The 26,167-nt window shown below is 38.8% G+C and overlaps 1 protein-coding gene across 2 annotated transcripts in view; it reads right to left on the reverse strand.

Annotated features, from left to right (window-relative positions):
• DOCK1 (dedicator of cytokinesis 1) overlaps positions 1-26,167 on the reverse strand; it is a 319,394-nt gene that overhangs the window by 233,274 nt on the left and 59,953 nt on the right. For both annotated transcript variants that reach the window (XM_055799656.1, XM_055799645.1), the window contains exons 19-25: positions 25,515-25,612; positions 22,035-22,124; positions 21,454-21,554; positions 19,579-19,713; positions 15,435-15,543; positions 3,135-3,205; positions 1,459-1,565 (exon numbers count right to left, since the gene is read on the reverse strand). In XM_055799656.1, the coding sequence (XP_055655631.1) occupies positions 1,459-1,565; positions 3,135-3,205; positions 15,435-15,543; positions 19,579-19,713; positions 21,454-21,554; positions 22,035-22,124; positions 25,515-25,612 (711 nt within the window). The remainder of the gene's footprint in view (positions 1-1,458; positions 1,566-3,134; positions 3,206-15,434; positions 15,544-19,578; positions 19,714-21,453; positions 21,555-22,034; positions 22,125-25,514; positions 25,613-26,167) is intronic.

Below are 26,167 nucleotides of genomic sequence, written 5' to 3' on the forward strand. Positions count from 1 at the left end.
TGGACTTGCTAGTGCAGTATGCTGTGGTATGGCTGGTAGACTGTTTCTCACTTCATCGCCATTCATAACTGCAGGTAGTAAATTTACAACCTGCGTTACACCGTGTTGATCAAGCGGGACTGTACTGAAGGCTTCCTTATGGAAAAGCTCTGTCTCTTTCTTGGAAGGTTCAGAGCCTCCAGGATCCCTATCTTCTAATTTTAATTCTCATCAGACTTTTTTTTTTTTCCTTTTACCCAGAGCTTAAGGCTTAAACTTGCATGTAACATGCAGACCCAATAATTTTACAAATACTTGTTGTAAGTCTTAGAGAATAACTTTCCTGCAAATTCAGTCTAAATAAAAAGCACCATCAAAATTTAAAGCTCATTCTTTGAACATCATTCTTCATCGCTACTGATGCAAAATTAGAAAGAAAACTTCAAGTGGGAAGAAGTGGAAAGAGCAAGAGTATAAATCCCACAGTTGTCAGTACCAGATCCACGCGGCACTCCACCTTCTAGCAGTGCCACTGAACTGCAGCAGGTGCAAACACACAGTTTTGTGAAACTACGGGAGCATAATAAATTGCAGCATCGATTGTGTTTGCTTTATACTTTTTTGTTAACTGGAAGAAAATAGAAGTTACTAGATCCAGCAAAAGTTACATAGCTGTGGTTAGACATTACCTGATCTGGTATAAAGCGCGCCAGTACAAAGCCAACCCACCAAGAGTACGTTTTAAATTGGAACCAGAAAAGTTTGCTTTATCAGCACTTTGCATCACATGGTGCCAACATTTTTGATCTGACAGAAGAATCCTTTCAAATTTCCTTTATCGTTGAACCATTGCCTATTTGCTCCCTCATTAATTTCTGACAGCACAAACACTTAGTTTAGGTTAGTTTAACCTGCAGTCAGCTAGAAAAAGAATAAAATATTTCAACTTGAAGAAATCTGTAAGATAGATGCTGGAACTTATCTTTGACTGGCCCACTAAGGCAGAAGGAGAAAATAAGAAAGCATGGATGAATGGCACACTCTAAAAGGTTTGTGTGTTGTTTTATTTCAGCCAGGGGACAGCTTTAAAGGGAGAGAACGATGCTTCAGAAAGAAAGGACATAAAAAACTTCCATTTTCTCCACAGAACTTCACTGAGTAGAAAGGCTGAATTAATCCATTTACAATAAAACGTATTATAGTTAAAGTTATGACACGTGGCAATAACACTGGAAGCTTAGTGCCCTTTTAAATTAAAAATTGCAAGTTTTTGCTTTCTCTTCTTTATGATCTATAACCTGCAATAAGTGTCAATTAGCATTTCCTCACTTATTTTAAATCTTCTTGTCCTTCCAATAGAACAACCTTAATTGGTTACAACCTCCACTGCATTTGGCAGCAAGGACAAACCTGGCACTAGCAGAGGTCTGGAGACAATGAATAATGCGACAATTTAATGGTTGCAAAGGTCCTGCTTACCGTGCTGTGTGAAAAGGTCGCTGTGAACTATTTCTATCAAGCAGTACAGCTTCTGGATTGTGAGCCGGCTCACAGGAACATTTAGGATGAATTCAGTAAACAGTTTGCTACATACAAAGGGACAAGTAAAAATATATTAAACTCTCTCCAAAATACATAAGAAACACTGAATAAGCACAGAAAAGATAAACAACCGCTTACCCTTGGGACAAGCAAACTATTTTTTTTCCAGACATAAACCAGTTGAGACAGGCATTTCAGAGAAATGTGAATTGTCTTTCTTACGCCTGTTCAGTTTTTTGTGTCTTTTCGTCTGCCCTCTCCCTTTTCTTCTTAGTTTTACACTCTTCTCCCATGATTCATTTAAGGTCTTAGATTTTGAATTTCAGTTGTCTGTGCGATTGCCTACTTCAATCGTCACATACCATTAATGGAATAATACATGACCGTATAAGCCAAGAATTAAAAAAAGGTGATAATTCATGTCACAAGCTTTCACCACCAAAACAACCCCAAAATCAAAACCAGAAACACACAGATTTTATAACGGTAAGGTACCACCACAATCATCAGCTGAGCTCCCACATAACACATTTTTAAAAGACTTTTCAATAATTTTGCAACACTTCCTATATTCTTGGAGGGTGGGGGGGTGTATTTTTCCTATTAAGCCTTAACTTTTAAGTGCTACTCAATCTCAATTAAGTACTCTAAAGTGACAGAAAAACTGTAGTGTTCGGGGTAAAACAGGCTAAGTCCTGGTATTTTTCAATCGATCTATTTTCCCAGAACTTTTGCTATCACATATCAAAATTACGATTTATTCCAGACACTCTATGAGGATGTACTCCCAAGGCCACTGGAAGCATAAGTAAAAAAAAAAGTTTACAGTACAGGCAAGCAGAAGCTAAATGCCACGTTCTTCAGGCCGCTGGAATGTTAGACTGAGATGACACTTACCTATTTCATTTCTACTTTATCTTTTTTTCCCTCATTTTGACACACCAGAACAAAGAAATGAAAACAGAGAATACAGAAAAGGATCTGTGCAATCAAATTAGATAAAAAGGGTGTTTTCTTTCAACTTGAAATGCCTTGCAATAGCACTGTGAAAGAGAAACTTTTTTTCTTCTCTTTAAAAGTTCTCCCAAAATACTAGTTTAGATTTGGTTTCTCTATTTTTTTGTTCTAAAACATCTTCCTATTATTACTCTTTCTATTTACTATCAACGTTCCTGTGTTTATGAGGTACTGAAATGTCGAGCCAGCAATAAATATGGCTCACTGAACAAAAATGTAATTATTTACATTAAATTTATACTTGAACGCGTGAAGCATCAAGTATACAGCTTAAGAATTTTGATGTCAGTTCCCCGATTGATAACTCTTGCTATCTCATTACCTGACTGTACTCAACAAGACTGCAAAGTTTGTCAAGACATTTGTCAAACCTTGACACCTTACGTGTTACCTTAAAAACAAGTTGTTAGTGGGCCCCTGAAAATATTTGCAAGGGGGGTAAAAAGGTAATAAAACCAGGGTGATAAAACACCTCAGGAAATCACAGTTCATTGCCTCTGTAGATATTTGTGTGTGTAGAGATAGATAAATATCTATATATGTAAAAGAAAGATCTAGATTAAGTTCACACTACACATTTCATTAACTCTACTCACCTAAGTTCTTTTGGATCAAATACTAATTTCACATCATTGACAATAGCTGGCAAGTATTTAAGTGCTGCCCCCTAGAAAAATAAAAACAACAAATAAACAAGACTGAAATTCATATGCCTTTAGAGGTGATGCAAAGACTGCAAGAAGATAATCACACAAGAGTAGGTTGCTTTGGCTTAACTATTCTATGGCTTCAGCTAAAAGAAGCTTAAAAGAAGAAAGAGGCATGAAAGATTAGTAAACTGAGAAAAATAGCAATTTACATGAAAATTAGAGATTTATAAGCTCCTTCCAACATGTTACAGAAACTTATTGGTGTATCAGTACATAATGCATAACTAAGTTATGTTCCTGTAATCACTTTCCCCCCCCCCCCCATCATCTGCAGAGATGGAGAAGCATCTTCTCATCAGCCATGCTGTATTTGTTTGGGTTTAATTTTCCCTCCTCTACTTCAAAGTGAAACAAAAAAATGCACGACTGTAATCTTTCCTTCAGCAAATTCTGGGTAGCCACTAACAGAACTGCAGTTCTTTGTAATTCCCCGTGAACCTGCAGTTGTCACTCCATTTCATAGTACATAATGAAAGGATTCAGAAGATGATAGAATCACAGAATGGTTGGAAGGGACCTTTAGAGATTATCTAGTTCCAAGCCCCTGCCCTGGGCAGGGACACCTTCCAGGAGACCAGGTTGCTCCAAGCCCCATCCCACCTGGCCGATCCAAACAGATGTTTCGTATTTTCACTATTTGTAGTCATTTCAACTAATTTTGTCTTTCCATTTCTTAGTAACAATTAGTAGTTATCTATTTATTTCTAGAGCAAACATTCTTTTACAGGCATCAAGAGCAAAAATCCAGCAATTAAAAATTACTGCCCTGCAATTTAATGCCATCATTCCAAAGTACACATTGGGTTGGACAATAGAAAACGGACCTCTGGTCACACCACAGATAAGAATCACTCAGACTATAGAACCAGTAATTTCAATCAGATGAAGCTGGAGGGTTTTTTCTTCATTTGCAAATGAATTTAAATGTCGTTTTTCAAATAATAGATGAGAAAACATTCTACCTAAGAAACCCTAAGGCAAAAGTCTTTGGCTTTAAATCTTAATCTTGTTAGTTCATACACATGCACTATTTTACTGAGGTTCCTCAAGTTCCTGTGTCCACTGAGCACCAGACCAGAAAAGAAAAACCACAGTAATTCAAATATAAACCACAACAGTTGGATTTATTTTGCTTACTTTCACATTGTATTGATAATAACAGTTTGATTACAGATATATTTTTGAATGATTCATTCCCCATTTCTGTTTGTGGGTTTATCGCTTAGTATTTGCAGTTTCCATCAATGACAGCACCCTGTGCTGCCCTTCCTTTTGAATTAGAAGGGAGATGAGCCCTTATACTTTTACTTTTTAATCAATTCTTTTCTAGTCTGAAGTCTGTGACCTGACAAGTGATTATACTATACAACTCCATGGTCAGGGGAATTCAAGAGACAGAAAAATTCTATTTAGCAGTAGTTGTTAATAGTAGGAAGAGCCATGGGGAAACAGGCTCAAGCAGTACTGCCCCGCAGGTATATACAAAACCACTTCTCTATTTTCAAACCACACTTTTCTGCCACAACCCTAGTAATTTTAAATCAAATTCCACCATTCTTGAATGCAAGAGGTCAATTGTTTGATTACAGTCACAAGCACAACTTCAAGTAGCCAGTGTGGGAAGTTTGCCAGTGCTTGCTGGCCACTTTTAAAAGAGCAAAAAACTTGTCAATAGGTTAGGTGCAAATTTCAGGGTGTTCCAGTTTTTATTCATAGTCCATTTAAGCTGTCAAGCTTGATCGTCAAACATTTCCACATATGCTTAAAGGACTACTTACATGCTCAGAAACCAAGCTCATAACTGTAATTATGCAAATAGTCCCATTATGTACACGCTTATGTGTTTTGATGGATGAGAACTCTAATGACCAGTTATAAACCGCAGCCATCACTGTGGTTTTTTATTTGCTTATCATTCAAATGCATGTAGCAATAAATGTTTAGTAACACATACTAAAAAAAGAGCTTGCATTTTATATCTTGAATTAGAATTTCAGACTGTGCTGGTACAATGATTAAGATTAACACTTTAATAGCTTAAATGAAGTACTATCAGGTAAAAATATTTACAATATCAATTAAGCCCGTAGTTACAAAAATTATCAGCAACTCTAGGTTCTGATTTTGGACAAATCAATTAAAGTTTAATATCTTAAAATTTAAAGAAAATTTTAGAAGTGTATTTCCCAATTCCCAATCTCAACTAGACTCAATTACATCACAGACAGCACGGTCAGACAAGTAGGCTCTGCAGCCCCATGATTAAATCTGTATCTGTGTAATCCAATGGTCTACTAAAATTACAAGAATTAATATCAACAAAAAGTTAAAGAGCAGCTCTCACTTTAGATTTTACTCTGTTAGAAGCTGTAGCTGAAAGCAGATCTTTTGTTAGCAGCAGCACAATTGCAATGCTGGTTATTCCCAGGATACTGGAATACGTAAGTATGGAATATTAAATTCAGCAGATAAACTCCCCCTTGTTTTCGCCTTTTCACATAACAGCAGGAAAAAACAAATAAGCAATCTGTTTTGGAGGTTTTTTTCCATTGAAAGAAGTTAGATTACATTTCACTCTTGATCAGCACTGGACAAAGGTTCAAATTCCTTATTTCTGCAAGAAGTACACAGCAAACTAAATCAAAATCTTAATTTCATAGTTACATGGTGATGCCTAAAAGACTTGAAACTTCAAAACAGCATTAGAGAAAACACAATAAAGAAGAAACTTAATTATTTGATTTTTAATCAAACAGGTTTTTGCAATAACTGCCATGTGATCACATTAGATACACATACAAACCTGGAAATATCAGGCTCACATACTTAGTCAATAATTTTACATAGTTTCAAGCTGGGCTGCAATAAAAATTTTACTGCCCAAGAGGGCTTCCATCTTTATGGAAAACGAGTGAGAAACTATACTACCCTTATCAAGTTACAAAATCATTCATTTTAAGTACTACAAAGCAGTAAAATAAACCAGCAAAGGTGAAGAATAAAGGAGAGAGAAAGTGGAAACAAGCCAGTGCATCATGTGAATAATGGATATACACTCCCTGTTACCGAGTTAAGCTTCCTTGTACACTCACTGTTACATTGACCATCTGGGTATTATTGGAAGTTGGGGGTTTCCCTAGGATGTTATTCACATGTGAGTCAAGGATCGGCATGACACCAACACTGCATGTTAGCCCGCGAACTAACCCAAAGTGCTTTCCAACCTCATGTCTCATCCCTCACTTCCCCCTCTCCCCACTACATGCAACCATACACACAGCTGTGCACTTAACATAAATATGGTATTCATAAAGGGGAAATGAACACATATCTATGTATAAAAGGTAATACAGCACAGCCAAAGTACATACATATGAAAAGAACCATTAACTGACACTTATTACATGAACCAGCTGCCAATACAACCTATTGAACTGCTAAGTCGATGAGTATAGCGCTTCAAGGATACACTTTAAACTATTAAAAAGGCAATTAAGTATGCCAAGAAATAAGACTCACTAAGTGAAAATAATAAGGTCCAGAAAAGCCAAAGCTTTGCCTTAAATAGAATAAATTAAGCAATAATTGATGGTCACAGTTCTCTGCACAGCCAATACAGAGGAAGAAATTCCTAGTTTTTATTGTTCCGCAGAACAATTGCAACTTACTCCTTCAAACATCACAACCATCTCTCTGTCTAGAGCAGTCACCCTTTGCAACCTTTAAGACAAATTAATTGATGTGCTTATGACGACTTAACAGCTAACTGCATTTTCCTTAACTTCTTCAGAGCTAGCAGCTAAATAACGCAGGGTTTCTTTTCATGCTGAAGAAACTAATTCAGTGATGGCCTGTATCAAAAGATTAGCTGGGGGAAAAAAACCTTCAGACATGCTAAGGCAGCCAAAATAAATAAGACTAAGTGTAACAGAGACGTTCTTTCTAACGGTGGTCCCTCTGATCATCAGTGAAGGGTCCACTGCGGTGCCCATGCTACCACAGCTCTTTTTTGTCCAATGACCCACTTCCAGACAGGTTTAATGAGACAAGAATAGGTAAGAAATGGGATCTACCAAGAGAAAAACTGGCACATTCCTCAGATCTAAAGGTTCAAGGAGTTTGTATGACTAAAATTTATCCTAAGCCAGCAATTTAGAAAACACTGTCAGCAAAACAGTCATTTTACCCTGAAAGGAACTTTTGCTGCCATTTTTGCAGGAACAAAAAGAACCTCAAACCCCCCAAAACCTGTTAGAGCACCTAGACCCTTGCATATGTAAGCTGCATGAAATAAGATTAAGCTTCATTTATCTTCCAGAACATCAAAAATAATCCCCAAAACACCAACTGCTAATGTTACCTGGAGGAGCTGTCTTACAGAAAAGTTTTTTTTATTTCTTCTTGAAAATAGGCATATATCAACAGTCCTCCCAGAAAGAGATGGGAGGACAGATACATGCCTTTTCTTCATGTCGTTAGGCAAGTGTAAGCCCCTCAGCTTAAAAGTTTTGGGACTTCCACCAGGGCCCAGGAAATCTGGATCCCTCCTCACTCCTTACACTTCCCTCTAGGACCACATGTAAGCCTGTCCTCCGACCCCAGCTCCCTTCAAGCCCTCCCTAGTTTTAAGTTGGGCAAAGACAAGAGTCATACTAGTACTTCACCATGGAGTCTGCTTCTGCAAACCTTTGAGTTTTCTGGACAGGGCTTCCTTCGCTGGTGAAAAGCAGCATTACCTTAAGCATTCAGTCACCAGTGCCCAAAGTCACCTAGTCCACCTCCTCAAAAGTCACATAGATCACAGTTTCAAACACTGACAACCCAACATAACAAGCCACAAAGAACTTATCTACACAGAAGTGCATGTGCTCAGAAACATGGTTAAGAAGCATCACAAGATTAGTACAATTACAGCATGTTTCATCTGCCATTTGGAGATCTATCTTAAATATGTTCTGTCACCAAGCCAGAAAGTCATGCTGCAATCTGTGCGTTCAGCAAGCACTGTTTGTAAGCATCTCCATCACTTTGTCACATCTGGTAATCATTAGCACATTTGAAGGCTTGTGGAATAAGAAAAATTATTCTCTTCAGCCAAAAATTTTATTTTACCACACTTGAGCTAACACCCTGAGGTACTAACACAAAGCTACACTAAAAGGGTACCAAAAATATGGCATTATATTTCACCGTAGCATCCTTCTACCACAAACACTTCTTTGTCATATGAACGCTCACTAAAATAAGATAGAGTAGTCTTGCTAAGTAGCTTAAAGTCACTTTGATATAATTTTGGATATCACATATAAACAAAAGGAGTTTTACTAATATACTTTTGTTTATTACACAGTTGAGAATATTGAGCAATCTCTTCATTAATACAAACCAGAAATTACTAGTGTGATAATAACAATGCTCATTGGTAAACAAAACCAAAGCAGTACAAAGTAAAGCAAAAACAGTTTTTGCAACAACTAAAAATTTTTGTATTCCATTCTTGGGTTTATACTGACAAGAAATGTCAAAAAACAGTAACAAAAGCTTCTTCTTTACAGGAGCCATTTAAGAAAACTGCAATACTAACTTAAGGTTGTGTTAGACTCAAAAAATTACACTTGCAGAGTGTTAAACAAAATGTACTCTGAATAGTAAACTACAGCTTTTGTCTAGGTTTTAAGTTCATCTCTTTCTACTATATGAAAGCAAAAATACTTAGTTTTAGAATGTCATTTTCTAAAGTCATTCATTTCAAACAAAACGCCTAGTCTCAAAATTAAGCATAAAACCTCTTTGCCAAACATCGTATGTTCTTACTCTTTTGTTTGATGAAGCAATACATTTGTTGTACCTGACTCAATTTGTACATTTTAATGTTTATTTTCATCTTTTGTGTCATTCAACACAAAGCACCTACCTTCTATACAAGCATTATCCTGGATGCCATTCTAGTAAACTCATCAACCCAGCCAAATTAAGCCCAGTCAGCAGCTGGATGAAACAATTTCCAGGAACGCCTAAACACTGTTTTTGAATTGTCCCAGTCTACTGCAGTCATTTGTTCCAAATCACAACTGAACCAGCGCCTCTGGCACAAAATTTGATGTAAAACAGCACAAAGCATGATCACAAGTGAAGTGGCATTGCGCTCTTAGAGAGATTATTGTATTTGTTGCCAGTGCAACAACAGACTTTCCCATACTTCTGAGACACACAGAAACCTCAGTTCACGGTTGCATTTTGTTACTCAACTAGTTTTAAACAATGGTTATGAAGCATTCAATTTGTTGGAAAAGCCCTTCAGACTAATGCAGCCTCTTGTTTTCTTCCTAGGCACCTCAGCAGCTTGCAATGTATTTCCCTGTCTTCATTTAAATACTTTTCTGTGGCTTTAGCAATAGAAGCTTAATATTAGAGTAGGAAAGTATGGTATGGATACTGAGAAACATGCATCATGTGTTAAAAGTGACAAGCATTATTAAAAACACACACACACACGAGAATTTGCATTAGTGAAATGTTATCGTCTTCCACCCTGGCTCTCTGTGGTCACATTACAGCAAAATTTTATATACACACCTACTTTATCAAGATCATTTAAAGCACAGAGAACTAAGTCGGCTACAAGCCTATCTTTTTTTTCAGTCATCCTGAACAGCAGTACAAAGCCACACATAACAGCAAACATTAGAGCAAACTGCAAGAACCCTGCTGCGCATAGTTCGGCTCACTCATACAAACACAGCCGAAACCAGACAGTCCTCATAAATTCGATGCAGCTGGCTCATCTGCCCTTGTTTCAAAGAGATGCAAGAATAAATTACTAGGAAACATTTGCATTTTTATCTGAACTTGAAACATCACGCTAGGCTTCAGCTGAGCTCATACTTAAACAGTAAAAGGTTAAGGAAATAATTATCATGCACCAATTAGCAGAAAATAGGAATAAACCCAAGAAAGCTCACTACACTTCTAACCATTAAAAATATGTGCACGTACCAAATACTGCACACCTTATTTAATCAAGTAATTCTTAAAATCAAACTGATACTTGACAAATAAAGTTTAATCTCTCTTCTTCTCAAACCATTACTGCAGCCCACTACCATTCATCATGCAAGAAAAATTTTTGGTAGTAAGAGGATGACCAAAACATCCGTCAGCTCAAATCACTGAATTTCATTCTCCAGTTTGGACAATGGCACACTTAAACAAAAACAAAACAACAACAACTCAAGTGTCAAAGGCAGCCTCTGGATGCCTGCCTCCGCTGCAGTCAACACACAAAAAACCCCAACCCTTGACAACTGTATTTAGTTAACTAACTATAAAAAACAAGATCTGCATTGTTTTGAACACTGTAATTTATCCCGTACCAGCTTCTCAAATTCCAACTTATAGGATTGACTACTGCCACCTTTACAGCCTACAGGATGAAAGTGAGGTTTATTCGTTCTTACACCTTAATATTTTGATTGCAAAACACCTGAATCCACTAAGAAGCATATGCTAATAAAGCTCTGCTCCAATCATGCTCCCAGAATATACGGATTTTTACCTATTTCTTGTACAAATACATAGCTGAAGCACTGCAGTTCAAATTTTAAATATCCTTTTAATAATGTTTCTAAACTGCTATTATTTTGCAATACCAAAAGCTCACAAAAGCACAGACATTTACACTCAGAAAAATACTGTTTTTTCCACGCATACACTAAGCCAGCCACTACAAATACCCACCCAAAGGACTAGGTGACCAGTTCTTCAGCCGCAAAGGGACCATTGAGCGCAGCAACAGAGCTGGCAGCGGAGCGGAGCCAGCGCTGGGGTTACCTTCAGAGCCCCCTCCGCTGACCAACCGCACATCGGAAGCAGTGAAGGACAGACGTGCCTTTCCCTACCTCCAGGCTCACTCCAGACTTCTTGGAGGACCCTCTGCAAAAGGTTGTGCCCTTCCCAGCCACAAGACTGGGAGTCAAAGCATCCTCAAGCAATGCAAAGCATAATTTTAGAGCAGAAGAGGACTTTGCATATAGACAGGGGGTTTGGTTTTCTCGCTTGTTAGGGTTTTGTTTCCTTTTAAGTCTTGAGAAATAATTAATCAATGCAGCGTACAGTTATACCTACTTGCAGCCAGCAAATCTGCCAAGTACCACAGTTCACATGCCCTCCACAGAAAATATTCTTGATTTTCTTCCCTTAAAGGCAGAAGCTGAAGTTAAATGTGCAAAGCAGCCATACACGCAAATTCTCCCCTACCCTAAGAAATTTAGAATAGACATAATCTTAAAAGAGGTACAAATTCAGAGTCTCTTTTTTTGCTCTACAACCTTAAATCCTTGTACAATTCAGACAGTTTTCTTTTGAGGAAACTTTTTTTAATGTACCCAAAGCCTCGAAAAAATCAAATTAAAAAAAAAGGGGGCAATTTAAATGCAAAACATTAAGTAACTGAAGACCTGAGCTACAGTCAGAAATAGCTCATCAGCTTCCACAAGGACATAAATATTTGAATAGATAAAGAGTAATTCTTGCAAAGAACATAAGACCGCAGTCATTCATTCTCCTCTGCACAGTGTCAGCTTGAAGGCTACTCTCTTAACAGATAGGCTGGGGGAAATAAAATTAAAAAAAAAAAAAACAAAACAAAAAAAACCCCACAAAACCAACCAGTATAACCAGCCCAAAAAGAAAAGTTGAGGCCATTCCAGAAACACTTTGCATTTGCAATTCTGCTTCACATTGATAAACTATCAAGACAGATTACAATTTTTGCAAGGAGAAATAGAAATATTCAAATGTGTGAATTAAGCATCTGCCTCTTTTAATGTGAAGCACCTCAATTTTCTACGTAGGTCTTTTCAACTTCTTATCTCTCCAAACAGACTTATTTCGTATACACTTATTTAGCTTCCCCAATATATACTAAAACCAGGACAAAAAGCGCCTGAAACCGCTACAGCTAGATCTGCTGATCTTAACTGTGCAACACAGGGATCTAGCAACTTATCTGCTTATCTTCATGAGTTGTCTACAAAACTTCAACGAAGTCTCCAATGGCAAAAGAAACACTCACTGTGTCACCCTAATGGTTTGTATAGCCCAGCACTCGCTCTCCAATAGTGGCCACAGAATGTAATTTAAATAGTAAATCAATGTCATTTACAGTTTCTGTGGTCCATTCCCCTTCCTGGCCTCCCCAGCATCCTTCAGAGGCTGCACATCCACCCATCCTTTCAGAACACCTATGGACCTGTGCCCTGTGAGTCTGCCTAACCTCTTTCTGGATCTGCTGACACTGCCTCCATAACCTCCTGTGACAGCAAGCTTCAGAAATGAAAGATTTTTCCTTTAATTATTTTAAACTGACCTCCTACTTATGTCAGCGAGCGCACCCTATATTATGGGATTTGGTGCAGATGACTTTCACAGACCGCTCACCTGCCAGGAAGTTGCACCATCCCCAGTTCTGGTCTTCCGTATCCCTTTAACTATTCCCTGAGGTATGGAGACGAGAACAGCAGCCAGCATGCAAGATGAGGCTGCACCAAGGCTATCTAAAAACAAATGACGGGCCCACCACCTTCTCATTATCTCTCTGGCTGACACCCAATGCCCTGTTGCTTCTTCCAGACCTAAAGGGGCTGAAAAGAAAGCCAGAGAGGGGCTTTGTACGTGGGCACGTGGTGACAGGCCAAGGGGGAATGGCCTTAAGCTGGGAGAGGGGAGATGCAGATGAGCTGTGAGGCAGAAATTGTTCCCCGTGAGGGCGGCGAGGCGCTGGCCCAGGCTGCCCAGAGCAGCTGTGGGTGCCCCATCCCTGGCAGTGCTCAAGGCCAGGCTGGATGGGGCTGGGAGCAGCCTGGGCTGGGGGGAGGGGGCCCTGCCAGGGCACGGGGTGGGACTGGGTGGGCTTCAAGGTCTCTTCCAACCCAAACCACTCTGTGATTCTTCACCTGCCACTGCACATGGAACCGACGACCCCAGAGTGGTCAGCTATGACCGCAAGGTGTCTTTGCTAAACTGCAACTGCCAGCTTCAAGTAGAAATCACACAGATCCTTCTGATGTTCCTCACCACAAGCGTGGTACTTAGCTACCAACTCCAGATCACTGATGAAGATGCTGAATGAAGCTGTAATGTCATGTCCACTTTACATGGTTACTGACACCCTCCCAGGACTCCAACAGCTTTGTCAGGCAAGATTCCCAGAAGCCAGACTCACTCACTCTCAAAAAAACCCCACATTTTTCCACCTATTCAATAATTTTATTCTTTGTAATAGAATCACACGTTTCTAGTTACTGAAAAAACTGTAGTGCTTCAGTGGCTATTTGAACATAATAAAAGCAATTTCACAAGCTGCAAAAAGCCAATACTAACAATTATGTGTTCTAAGAGCTAAGTAATTAGAGTCCAAAGGAGATGAAAGCAATGAATAATGAATGAAAGGTTGTCAAGGCTTCTGAAAAGCATCCACAAGCACACTTCTTGGACAACCCCACACTGGCTCATCTGTCAATGCTTCACCCAGCAGTGTACTTCATGTAGTCAAATGCAGACAGAAGATGTGCTTTATCCAAGTTTGCAGAGATCTGAATGTGAAATGATAAACAGGCTAAGACAGACACTGCTGTTGTCTGATCTCTCTAGGCTTTGCTAGGAAGTTAGTCTTCCTGCCTCTCAGGTGAAGACAAGCAATTTTTTTTTTTTTTTTTTTTTTTTGGGGGGGGGGGGGGGGGGTGTTGTGGTTTTTTGTTGTTGTTGTGGTGGGGTGGGGTTTTTTTTTCCTAGGCATAATATGTTGAAAAAGAAAAAAAGCTCACATTCATCTGCCTTGCTGAAGCAGAATTCACAAACACATCTTGGGAAAATAGATCTTACATTCAATCCTCATTATCCGAGGACATCCTATTTGTAAGACAGCAGATAGCACACACTGAGTCCCTGACTCAAACTTCCCAATTCCCATTCAGGATAGATGCTTTGTTAGTGGAAAGAAAATACAGCTTTCCTGAAACATGTAATATCCCCATTTTGTTATCAGATGATACATTCTCAGTCTCTCTGCCTAAAATACTCAAACTTCAGCAGCTTTATCCCCACTATCTATTTTTGCTGCGTGCTCAGCATGGTATTACTAGCCTATGACCTGTGTGCACTCGGCCACAAAGGACTGGTGTCTTCAGGTGTTTTCCCACTCTTCTCTTCCCAGCTCCCTTCAAGAGAAACCTCTTGCACTGGCACAGCACTTTGCCACCATCTGTCTTTGCCTTACAGCTGCTATAAAAAAAATTCTTCTAATGTAAAACCACTGCACACCTGAGGAGGAGGAGGAGTCATACTGTCAAACTGTCCCAAAATCTAACCCCAGTTCTGAGACCCTTTCTGATCATCGTCTTTCAATTGAGTCAGCATGGCTAGGGCAAGAGTTACATCCTTTTACAAATTCTGTTTGGAATCACAAGGAGAACTTCAAGCTGCAGCTTATCAAATGCAGGTTTGTGACAGTGTCTGTACTTTTCCGTAGTAAAAGAGATTCACTAACAGAACGTGAGACCAGCATTGGCACGATGACCTCAGGGTCCTCTGCATACAAGAATCGACTAGTCCTATAATCAACGCTTCTGCCCAGCGATACCAATACCCACGTTCATTTGAGGTTAGAGCCCACATTCCCAATTCCATGAGCCAGCCAGTGCTACCAAAAGTAGACACTGTTTTTAAGGGACAAAAGGAGAGGGCTGGGAGGTGAAGTTTGCAATCTGACTCACTACTGATTTTCCATTAAAAATATATGCTAGGGCTTAAGATACTATAACGAAGTTTCTGAACAGCCTAGAATATAAACCACAGCATAAGAATACAAGGATGTACGTTGTCATCTTACAGACAATGCCTTAAAAATACCTTAATGTTAAGGTTATAAAAGTTAAAAGCTAAATGTCATTTAACTCCTAACTAATCTCTCTTTTAAAAGTGAGGTATTTGCAGCAATTTAAGTAAACTTCACTTATTTGAAGCACATTCTTTATATAGTCACAAACCCTTCGCTAGAAACACTAAGTACTAACCACGTTTGAGGTAAAGCATGCTTTTGCCACAAACACAAGCATATACTTCACTGACCGCCTAAATGTGGTGTAGGATGCAAAGTAAAGCCAAGATTGAGATCTGTAAAGTACATACCTTCACTATGACAGTTTGATCAGAGATGCTGCTCATCATCTCATTAATGGACTTAAAGAGCTGCAGCAGAGACTCCCTGAAGTCTGCTTCTCCTTTGTTCTCATAAAGTCTGAAAAATAATTGGGTTTCATAAGCACGATCCAACTAAAATGGAAGTACATTTTAAAAAACTCTGCTCAAATGACAGATGATAATTTGTTGCATTACATTTTTCGAAGTTCAAGAATTTCTACAAGTTTCTTCACTGAACCAAGAGTTTTCTTTCACAAAAAAAACTGAAGACAAGACAGTGACTGGGCTGGGCCAGCAGGAACAACAGATTTTTATTTTAAAGCTTCCTACGTAAAATGCCACATCCAGTATTGTTGTTTATGCCTTCAAGTCACAGTGAATCCCTCAGCAGTGACCCAATTCCACATGCCCACGCAGCAGTGGGATAGTCTCTCTCCACCCTGCACAAGAGCTAGCAGATGTCTGGGAGGACCAGTGCCAAGCAGCTCTGATGAGGAAGCCAAAAAGCATCCAGACAACTTGCCAGCAATCATTAAAATCTACCAGTGGCCTAAGGTGAGTGACCTTAAACCCTGTGAAATAAAGAGAAAGCCTATCAACCCAGTATCGGGGGTAGGGGGTGGAGAAAAAAGACCAACCACACACAACACACCACTTTTTTTCCATGGGAAGGGAAAGCTAAAGTTAAAAAGCATTTCACCACTAATTTCTGGCTCGCTGAACTAGTTAAGGCTCAGTTAGTTTCCCATACAGTCTGTACAGCTGCTGCGGAAGAGTGACTAATCCGCAGCTAAAGTTCCCAAGGCAGGTCCCTGTGCCTTCAGGCAGGATTTTTCAGAGCTGATCTGCCCACAGGGACCTCTCTCTCTCTCTCTCTCTCTTTCTCTCTCTGCCAGATGCTTTCAGGGGGATTAAAACTGCCCTGAGATGCCTGAGCAACACCAAAGGCAAAAAATATACAGCCAAGCTGAACAACTTGGTCCACTGGTTCAACAGAGCACAGGAATGAATGTTCCTGAAACTCTCTTGAGTATTTTAAGTGCAGAATGATCCCTGCTTCAGGTGTAAGATGAGATAATTCTCACTACAAAATGGAAAGGGAGGGGGAGAACACCATAGGTCCACATATCCTTTCAATTTTTTGCCCCCTTTTAGCAACATGTACGGCTCACCTACATAAGGGCTGTTGCAAACACACTTCTTGAACCTCAGCTATACAGGTTACCAGTTATACAGACCTAGCAGGACCCTCACCCCTCCCAAAACAAAAAGGATCAGTGCTTAAAAGCAGCCTAGGAAAATCTGGCATCCAGGTCAAATTGAAACAGGGGTGTTTATAAACATCAGACGGGGCCTTTTCCCCAGCTAAAGCCCAATGCTTACCCAGTCAGCTTCGATTGCCTCCAAGAGCCTGATCCAACAGCAACTGGCCTTCCAAAGCCCCCCTTGGTCCCACTAGCTCTGTCCCTGAGCTCACCTAAACATTTTGCACCAAGGCCCATTAGAGCAGCTCCCCGCGAGGGTTCAATTCCCCTCTATTTTCCTCCATTTTCTTCTGGAGCTCAACCCAGTAAGGTGATCTTGAATGGGGTAATTAGCTCAGAAAGAGCACCACACCCGGGAACGTTGTACGTGCAGCCACAGTACCATTTCTTCATGTTTGAAGATATGATGGACCACCTATTACAGAAGGAAGGGAGCTTATCTTAAGGTAATCATGCTGTCTGGAATGTTCTTGCTGCTTTACACTTAAACTAATGTGTCTAATTTTTAATGCTGTGTTCATAAACTTTTGGGAGCCACAGAAGTTTAAAAAAAACTATTTAAACCAGTACACGGGGGAAATGAGTGCTACAGAAAAAATATTAAATTGTGTTATTTTGCTGTGCAAACTTCTATTCCCCTTTTAGGCTAAAACAAGGGGTTAGGCAGGACGAATTACTAGTTAAATCCCAATTTCAATAACGGATTTCAGCATCCCTCTGAACAGATTAGAGGTGTGAAACTAATACCAATATAAATAGTAACTAAACTTGGCAGTCCAATAAATCAAACTGCTTCAGACAAAAAGCTTTGCATTTCAAAAAGGAAATTGTAATAAAAATAACAAGTCACAAATGTGTTTCTACAGTCAGTTTTTAACATACTTTTATTTAATACACCTGATAATGCACAAATACACTGCAGCTATGAGAAAGCCAGGATTACACCAAGTTGACCTTTCTATCACTGCCTTCAGAGTGTTAAGTCTGTTGTAAATGCAATATAACCACTGTGATCATTACTCAGTAAACCAAATAAAGATATTTCTAAAGTTCACTTACAATACTTTGCCTTTATAAACCTTGATATACTGAACAAACAGATTTGCCACCAGGCTTTAACTACAAGAACCAGGCTTCTACATATTTCTCCAGAACTGAAGCTTGCCTGCAATCACATTACTAAAATTCTCTATATATTCTGTACACTACTAACATTGCTGAAGTTAAAAAATATGTAACATTTTTTTAATAAAAGATTCTGCTTGCTCGTTGTGATTTCTCAGTAAAACACTAACGAAATTTCAGAACACTGCTACACTTCTGCATTATAATCACTTCAAATCACACACCTCAGGCAGGATTTAAGTCTTACAGCAGAACAAATCATGGTGTCATTCAGCATTCAGTAGCTTTGCTGATTAATCCCTTGTCATTGAGAGCTGTGTCTACCCAATGTTAAAGAACTGTGAATTAGTGCTTAGCACGAGGAAATCCAATGGCCAATACTGGAGGGTCATATTGTCTGTAAATCTAATCTGCAGCAAGAGATAATTATTTTTTTCTCTTTTAAAGTGATTTGTAGGACCTGCATCAGTATAAGTGACATTCAGCATTTCATGAGTCTCACAGCAAGACTCCTACAGAAATAAATTATAATCTCTAAATTAAAGAAAGGTTGGTGGTGGAGTCGGTTACTTCAGAGCTCTACATAAATCCCTTGTAATAAGGTTGTTACCATTGCTAACGAGTAGTAAAAGGATTGAATTTAAGTGAAGTTGAATACATCAACAACTCGTTTCATAACTTGTTTAATATTTTGTGTATAAAACACAGTACTTCCCAATTAACTTAGAATAATTATTTCTGCTTGACTTTATGGATGGACGGCCACTGCAGACAGCACCAGTGGGTCTCTGTGCAGTTCCCCACAAAGGAGGTTGAGTGGGGGAGCAGAAAAAGAGGCCCCCAGCAGGCTTCTGCCACACCAGCAGGCATAGAAAGAGCTTTCATAGAAACTCAAATGATTCTCCTATTAAAAATACTATCGCTCTCCAGGAGAAGATTTCTGCAGCTCTTTTTTCTTTCCACTTTTCCATTTCACTGAACCTTATGGGGGCCCCCAAACTGTACCCGACCACCAATGGTTTCTTTCTGCTCTGACAGGTGGGGCCCTGGGCAGCTCCAAGCTGTTGGGGGTCAAACCCCAACAACACTTGTCATTGTCTGTTATGAGGCAGTGTGTCAAAAAAGCGCACCTCATACTCCTTTTCGCCCTCATTGTCCCTCTATTCTGACCCTCTTCCCTTGCCATGTCTGACCTACAAAGAACACCCCCTGCTTCTCCCTCAGCATTATCCCTGAGCCCTGCAAGCACCATGCCAGGACAAACATCGCATCCCCCATCCAGAAAACCTCTCCCTTCACTTTGCTGCAAAATTTTCAATACTTTAGTCTTCCCAGACTTTTGCAGCCATTCAAAGAAAGCCACTAGCAAAGCCCAGGCCTGGATGAGGGACAGGGCAGCATGGCTACTCAGTACCTTCAACATTTCAGTCACAGTACCAGGCAGTTTTTCAGAAAAGTTTCCAAAATAGTGGCAAGCTTTATTTGTTCAGAGATGTAAATTATAGAGAGCTGAAAAACATCATGATTTTAGCAGTGCACTGCTACTTACAATATATATCTGTTAAGGAAATCTGGCATGCTTCTAGCAAACAGCTGTCTCCTGAAATGAGTTCTAACAACTTAAGATGTTTCTAAAACAGTGTAATATTGAGCAACTTTAACTTGTGGCATTGCAAAATTTTGACACTTTTTGAACAATATTGGCAATGGGACTAAATGGTTTCAGCATTCACCATACTTACTGATTGAACAATATCCTGGACCGCACTATGAACTTGAAGATGTACTCCAAAGCTTTCATAGCTTTAAAGAGTTGATCAGTGATACCACACTTCTCAGCATTATCCACGTATGTTTTCAAAACTTTAGTCAGTTTTCTGTTTAAATACAAAACCACATACAAGTTACAAGTATGCTCACAGAGAAGAATGTCAGTTGTGAAAGGTTTAAAGAAAAATTATGTGCCTAAGTAGTGCCTACCAAATGACAAAATTAATTATGCAACTAATAAACTCATTATGCTTTTGGTTTTGCTAGTAAATAGCTGTAACTTATTCTTGAAAATAAAAAAAACCAACCCAAGAAAAACCCACACAGACCATAATACCATTCAACATACAAGAAATAGAGCAAATCTTGGTAAGACTCATTTTCTGCTGGATATTAGGGATATTCAGACTTAGGCTCTCTTAAAGTTGCAATTATTAATAATAAGTAATAAAAATAATTAAATTTAATACAAACACATTCTTAGAATTAACACACACAAAACAGGAGCTTCTTCATTAAACAAGGCTTCCCCTTTCATAGCTTTCCCATGGATTCTGAGCTAGAATTTGTGAAATTTATTTCTCAAAAACATATGTAACAGCAGTTGGAAATTCTCTTATTCCTCATTTTGAAGTCTATCAAACTGGAAAGTGAAACAATTTTAAAAGTAATACCATTTCAACTACCTCCCAATGAATATAAATCACAATTTTAATGCAACTACAAGCAATTCCATTTTAAAATCATCCTAGCTACACTGTACGTTTCAACATCCACACTAAAAGTAAAAAGGTACAACATTATATACCACTAACAGAAAACAACATTATGTAGACAGGCATCTTGATATATGGGTATATATTTGAATAGGAGTAAACTGCCTAAGAATTTCAACCTCTCTACCTAAACTCGTGCAATAAAAGGTGGGGAGAAGGCAGGGATCTGCCATGCCCACAGGTGCAAGTCAAGCCAGAATTCAGCTCTTTCAGTATCTCAAGCTTAAACATGCTTCTGCCTCCCCGCATCTACAGACCAGAAGCTCTGCATGCCTACAAGTGAAAGGGCCACCTTCAGATCTTGCTAATAAAACCAGACACTGGAGGATGCTTCATCTTTTACCCACTTCGCCTGAAGTCTGCAACAGTGGCTACAACTCAGCAGAGTGACGGTAGTATCAAAGTTGGGACTAAAGGCCTAATTCTTCTTCACTATTTTGAATCAACAGTTTTCAAACGTTTTCTGGTCACATAATAAAGACTGCATAACAGCAAAGTGCACACCAGGTTGCCCAGAGTGGGTTTGTTTTCCTCCCAACACTGCAGAGATACCCATTATGTATTTTTCCTCTAACACTAGCAGTCTGAAGCAGCAGCAGCAAAGATCCTAACTGTCAAGAATTACTGAAGATAGCAAAAATAATGGACCTTCTGGTTTTTATTCTTCACCGTTTCCTCCCCAAAGTGACAGTAATGCAGATAATACAGGGCAGAACATCAATTTAATGCACCAAACAACATGTATTTGAAGCATTTTAAATGACATTATTTCCTTCTCAAGTATGACTGAGAATTGTTTATGAATATTTTCCTTACAAAACAATTCTTGAAATCAAACATCCCCTCCTTCAATACAACAAAATCAAGACTTCCTCCTTGAAAATGACCTAATTTTTACTACTATTATTTCAAGAGAGAAAGGCATACTATCTCCAGTCTTCTTCAAGAACCTCCCATCCTCCCAAGCTCTATGAGCAAATTCCTAATTAACCTCCATAAACAAGTATCTGAATAACATTATCTGGAAAAATTAGACAAGCCACATTAGAAAAAGTAAATTTTAAAATTTACGTGTAGGCTAGCGTTGCACTGAAATGCTTCTTAATGTAGGTTTCCAAGACAGGATTAAAATGTTGAAATTTTCTGTCAGCAATCAATCCAATGATAAATACCTGCAAAAAACCAGCATAATTAATGCATTATCCTCAAAATTTTCTTTTTTATTTTGTATATTCACCCACATTTATTTTCAGAGAAGACACACTAATAACACTAAAAACACAGAGACTCTGGCTTTTTGTTATCCTCCCAAGATATTAATATTCTCCGTTCCTGTGAAAACTTCCTGTTCATAACAAAGTTCTCTGTTCTAAGCAGAAACTTTCTGTTTCTGTCCTAAATTCTGCTGTTAATCCACTAAAATGACTGGACTGAATTGCTTCCAGCTTTTCTGGGAGGATGACATGATGCAACCCAACCCCCTTTTGATCGAGGCCAACTGAAACTTCAAATATGATTTTTTAATTAATAGCTAACTTACAGCTAAGAACTTTTTTCATTAGTAAACTTCATTCTATCATTTACACCATGTTTGTTTAATTTATTAATTGTTACAGTATCTGTATTTTAGTCCATCCACAGTGCAAACTTACCAAAGCATCAAACACTAATGTGTCAAATGTTTCACTCTCTGAGTTCTCCATCATTATGTTAAAAAGTGCATCCAATGTGTCTTGAAGAAACTACAAATAAATGCACAAGTCATCACATTTTACAGGAGAAATGAAATTCAGATTTCATACAGGTTTCTACAGACATATTTTTCATTCATTCATTTTAAAATAAGTAAATACATTTTAAAAGTTAGCCAAAAAAAAGGGAAATCTAACATTTTTGTTTTCAGCAATTTTTCAGCAAAATATTTTTAGTTAAGTTGATTATCTATATCTCCATATCACTCAAAAAATAGAAAAAAGTCAGGAATCACACTTGGTACACCTGAACAAAGAGTTTAATCTATTACAGTGAACGAACAAAAACGTATTTCAAAACTCAGTTTCAACATACAGTCAACAGGGTCATGCAGTTTCTGAAAACTGATGTTTCAGAGCACAAACCAGACAAGCAACTGAGTCTCATGCCAAATAATTCAAGTCATCCTCAGTAATTTTGAGCTGAGCAATGAAAAGTGCACAGCATATTGCTTTTCATGACTGCATAAACTCAGATCCACAATTTCAAGCGACAGCACACATGCAGGCATGGAAAACAGAGCACACAACCTTCTGCCCCAGCCCAAAACCTACACGCCTCTATCACTGTAACAGAGGAAGAGTCTTCACTAGCCAGTTGGCTGGACACCCTGATCTGTGCAACACGAAAGTAAAAGCAGATTAGTGTCAGGAAATTCAAGTTCAGCAGAGGGACAAAAGCTCTTTTACACATGTATAATTACAGTATTTCTTCCCAGTGACAGCAAGTAATCCATGCCTGGCCCAGAAATACTCATCAACACAGTTTTTATCAGCATGGGATTCTGTGTCTGAGCAGTTTCTTCCACCAGATTACAAAAAACCAACATGGGCTTCTCCAAGGCACAATAAGGATGGATCGTGGCCTCAGTTTGTATTTGCTTTTGTTGAGAAAGATGGGGTTCAACATTGATTGTTCCAGCATGTCTGTCTCAAATGAAGTAAAAATGTTTTTTGTCTTGTAGACAAGGTTTAATCAGGGAAGAATGTCTGAACAAGCAGAAGGCAACTGATTCCTGAGGTTGCAACTACAAAGAGATTACCCTATAGGCTGTGGGAGCAATGGAAAGACAGCCTGACTCCCACCTTCCTGCCTTAAAAATTGTTATCTATGCAATGAGTCTCCCAGATCGAACATGATTCACCTGGACCATCAACTAAATCTGGAGTTAAATCTCAGGAATTAGCCTCCACTTAGCAGCTCACGAAACACTACTGAATGCCAAACTTTCTCAAACCAAGTGAACATGGAGCCACAGTTTGAGGTGCTAATATCTGCAGATGAAAAAACAGAAAAGCCAAAATGCTTGCAGCTGATTTTAGACTTAGTTCTGGGGGAGATCCAGCTCATAATCTCAGCAAAGGATCTGGGGGGGGGGGGGGGGGGGGGGGCGGGGATCAGGAATTACAGCCTTCTCATCACAGCTCCGTTCGTTCAATTAAAGAACACATGCAAATAAAGTACATATAACCAGCAGCTGGCAGGAAGGAAAGAGTAAAGTGCAAGTCTGAGCTTTGACAGGAGAAGCTTCTGTCTTGGTTTGAAGAGCAGTAGTACTCCCAGACCCCAAACACTGCCTGGCCAAGTCCCTTTAAAAACAACGAGTGATTAGAATGCCACGTCATGACCGATCAAGCCTTCATTTCACATTTAGGGATCATATATTCACTTTCATTAGGACAGTTCAAGTTTTGAACCTGTTCACAAGGAAGTAACAGCAGGAAGAACAGCGGATAGATGCTTTTGTTGTATAAAGCCGCAGGAAAACACTTCTCAGATAGGGAGCCAGTATGAATAATTTCTAAACTATTAGTTTACATTCTCATACCCTATAGATTCTGGGCACAAATTGAGTCAGAGCCTCTCTTAAAGGGGGATAACCACTGACAGTTTCCATACACTATTGAAACAGTCAATCCCAGAATGGGTATCTTGCCTGATCTCTGCTTAAGTGATAAATGAGCACTGGTAGGCAGAGACATTTCACTGGACTTCTGAAAAAACAGGAAGAGTTTAACAGAAAATTTGAGTAAGTTTTATCATGTGTATTTTTTTAATATACATAGACTGTACTATGTATCATTTAAAAGCATCAACGACAAAAAAAAAAAGCTGAAATAACAGAAAGGGACAGTTACAAACTAGATATTACAAACATGCAACAGAGCAGTCTACACAAAGATTTTCCGAACACTGTTGTAACAGATGGATAACATAAACAGTGGTCTTCTATAAAAAGAATAAAAACGGTGGAGAAAGCAATATTAAAAATTCCCTCTTCTATCCTATGCATAAATCAAGTTCTGCTCAAGCCCTATAAAATAGGGAGAAGAGAGTATGATTTCATACGAGTCCTGGAACAGCGCAGGGAGCAGGGAGCATGTGCCAGCTGGAGAACTGGCTCCAATATGTTTTTTACTTAAACCTCATTTGTGCTGCATTCTGATGCTTCTAAAATCATCTATATCTATCAAGCAGTAATCTGCTGTACACACTCTGATGTCATTTGGAGAAGAAGGAAGATTACAAATGACAGAACTATGACAATGCTTGGCAGAAGCAAGTATCGGTGTCAAGTTTTTAGCTATCAAATGATTCACAACAAAACAGAGCAGCTAGAACCTTCCTGAAAAACAAACCATGTGGGATACTATTTTTAACGCACTCAAAAAAGGATAATATCAGCATTCTCAGATGTCATAAGTTACTTCAAGATGAGGCATTCATTATGCCTCTATTAAACTAATTAAAATCCAGCGAGGTAAAGAAACAACGCAACAGGCCCGTAAGGGTCATCTGTCCTCAATACATTACCTCTTCTGACACTTTTAGATTTGATTTATTACAACACATTCAATAAAGTCCCAGCCCACTCCATTCAACAGCTAAATCTGTCTTTATGTAGGTCTCTACAATCACTCAGTGGCCTTGGCAAATGTAAATAACTTGGCTCAGCTAAATAATAAATACAAATAAAAAAAAAAGTAGCAGCACACAGTAGGGTTGCATTCCACATCCATTTTATATCAGCATGTGAGAATTCCAAGATGTTCTAATCTTGCAAAGAAAAACACCTTTTGCCTTCATGTTTCTGTATATATATATATAAAAAAACCTTACATTTTCAGAAACTTGCATTTTACATGTGTTCTACCAGTAATTAACATCTGAAGTATTCTTTGAGGGAAGGAAGAAGGGGATTAGCATCCTGAAGGCCGAGAGATACCTGGTTACAATTTAATGTGCAAGCATGCATGGCGGTGGGGGGGGCACGTGTGGTGTGTGTGTGTGAAACAAAACAAAATATATGAATACCTCAAGATATGGGATTCATCAAAATTATGATACCAAATTTATTTTTAAAGAAATTAACTTTTTACCTTAACCACTTCACCACCATCAACCTTCATCAGCTGCTTCAAATTCTGCTGCAACAGGTTGGTGTTAGATCGCCATTTCAGAAGCCCCAAGAGATCAACTGGGAATAAGAAAAACAATTATATCATGCAGGATATTTACTTTCACTGACACTCCATGACTACATTCAGGACAAACAGGTTTAATTCCTTAGGTCAGCCATTTTCACTGGACAACAACGTATTTCTAGTATGCCTCTGACACTGCAGAAACCTAGTACAATAGTTCTATCATGAAAGAACTCTGAAAAGCTTTCAAAAAAGCAGCCTGCTCTTCAAATGTCAGCATTAAAATCTAGGCCAAGAAAGTCTGATCCTTCAGTTTTAATTTGTTGTACACAACAGTTGTGTGTTTAGAAAAAGATGCCAAAATGAAATTAGTCAGCCACCAACACAGTCATATCTACAGGACCGTGACTCTTCCAGCATTAATGTTTCTAGCTTCTTTGCTCTCACTGAATAAACTGAAAAGAAAATACAGCACAATGCAAGGCAAACAGTTGCAAACTAAGCTAATTCAGTGGAAAGCTGTCTGCTTAATAACTCATAATGCCCAAATTGTTTCCTTGCTTTCAAGTGATGGAGAGCTAGGGTACAGATCAGATCTCGGAACAAAT

Source organism: Falco peregrinus, chromosome 1 (assembly GCF_023634155.1).
Source record: "Falco peregrinus isolate bFalPer1 chromosome 1, bFalPer1.pri, whole genome shotgun sequence".
Classification (NCBI taxonomy): Eukaryota; Metazoa; Chordata; class Aves; order Falconiformes; family Falconidae; genus Falco; species Falco peregrinus.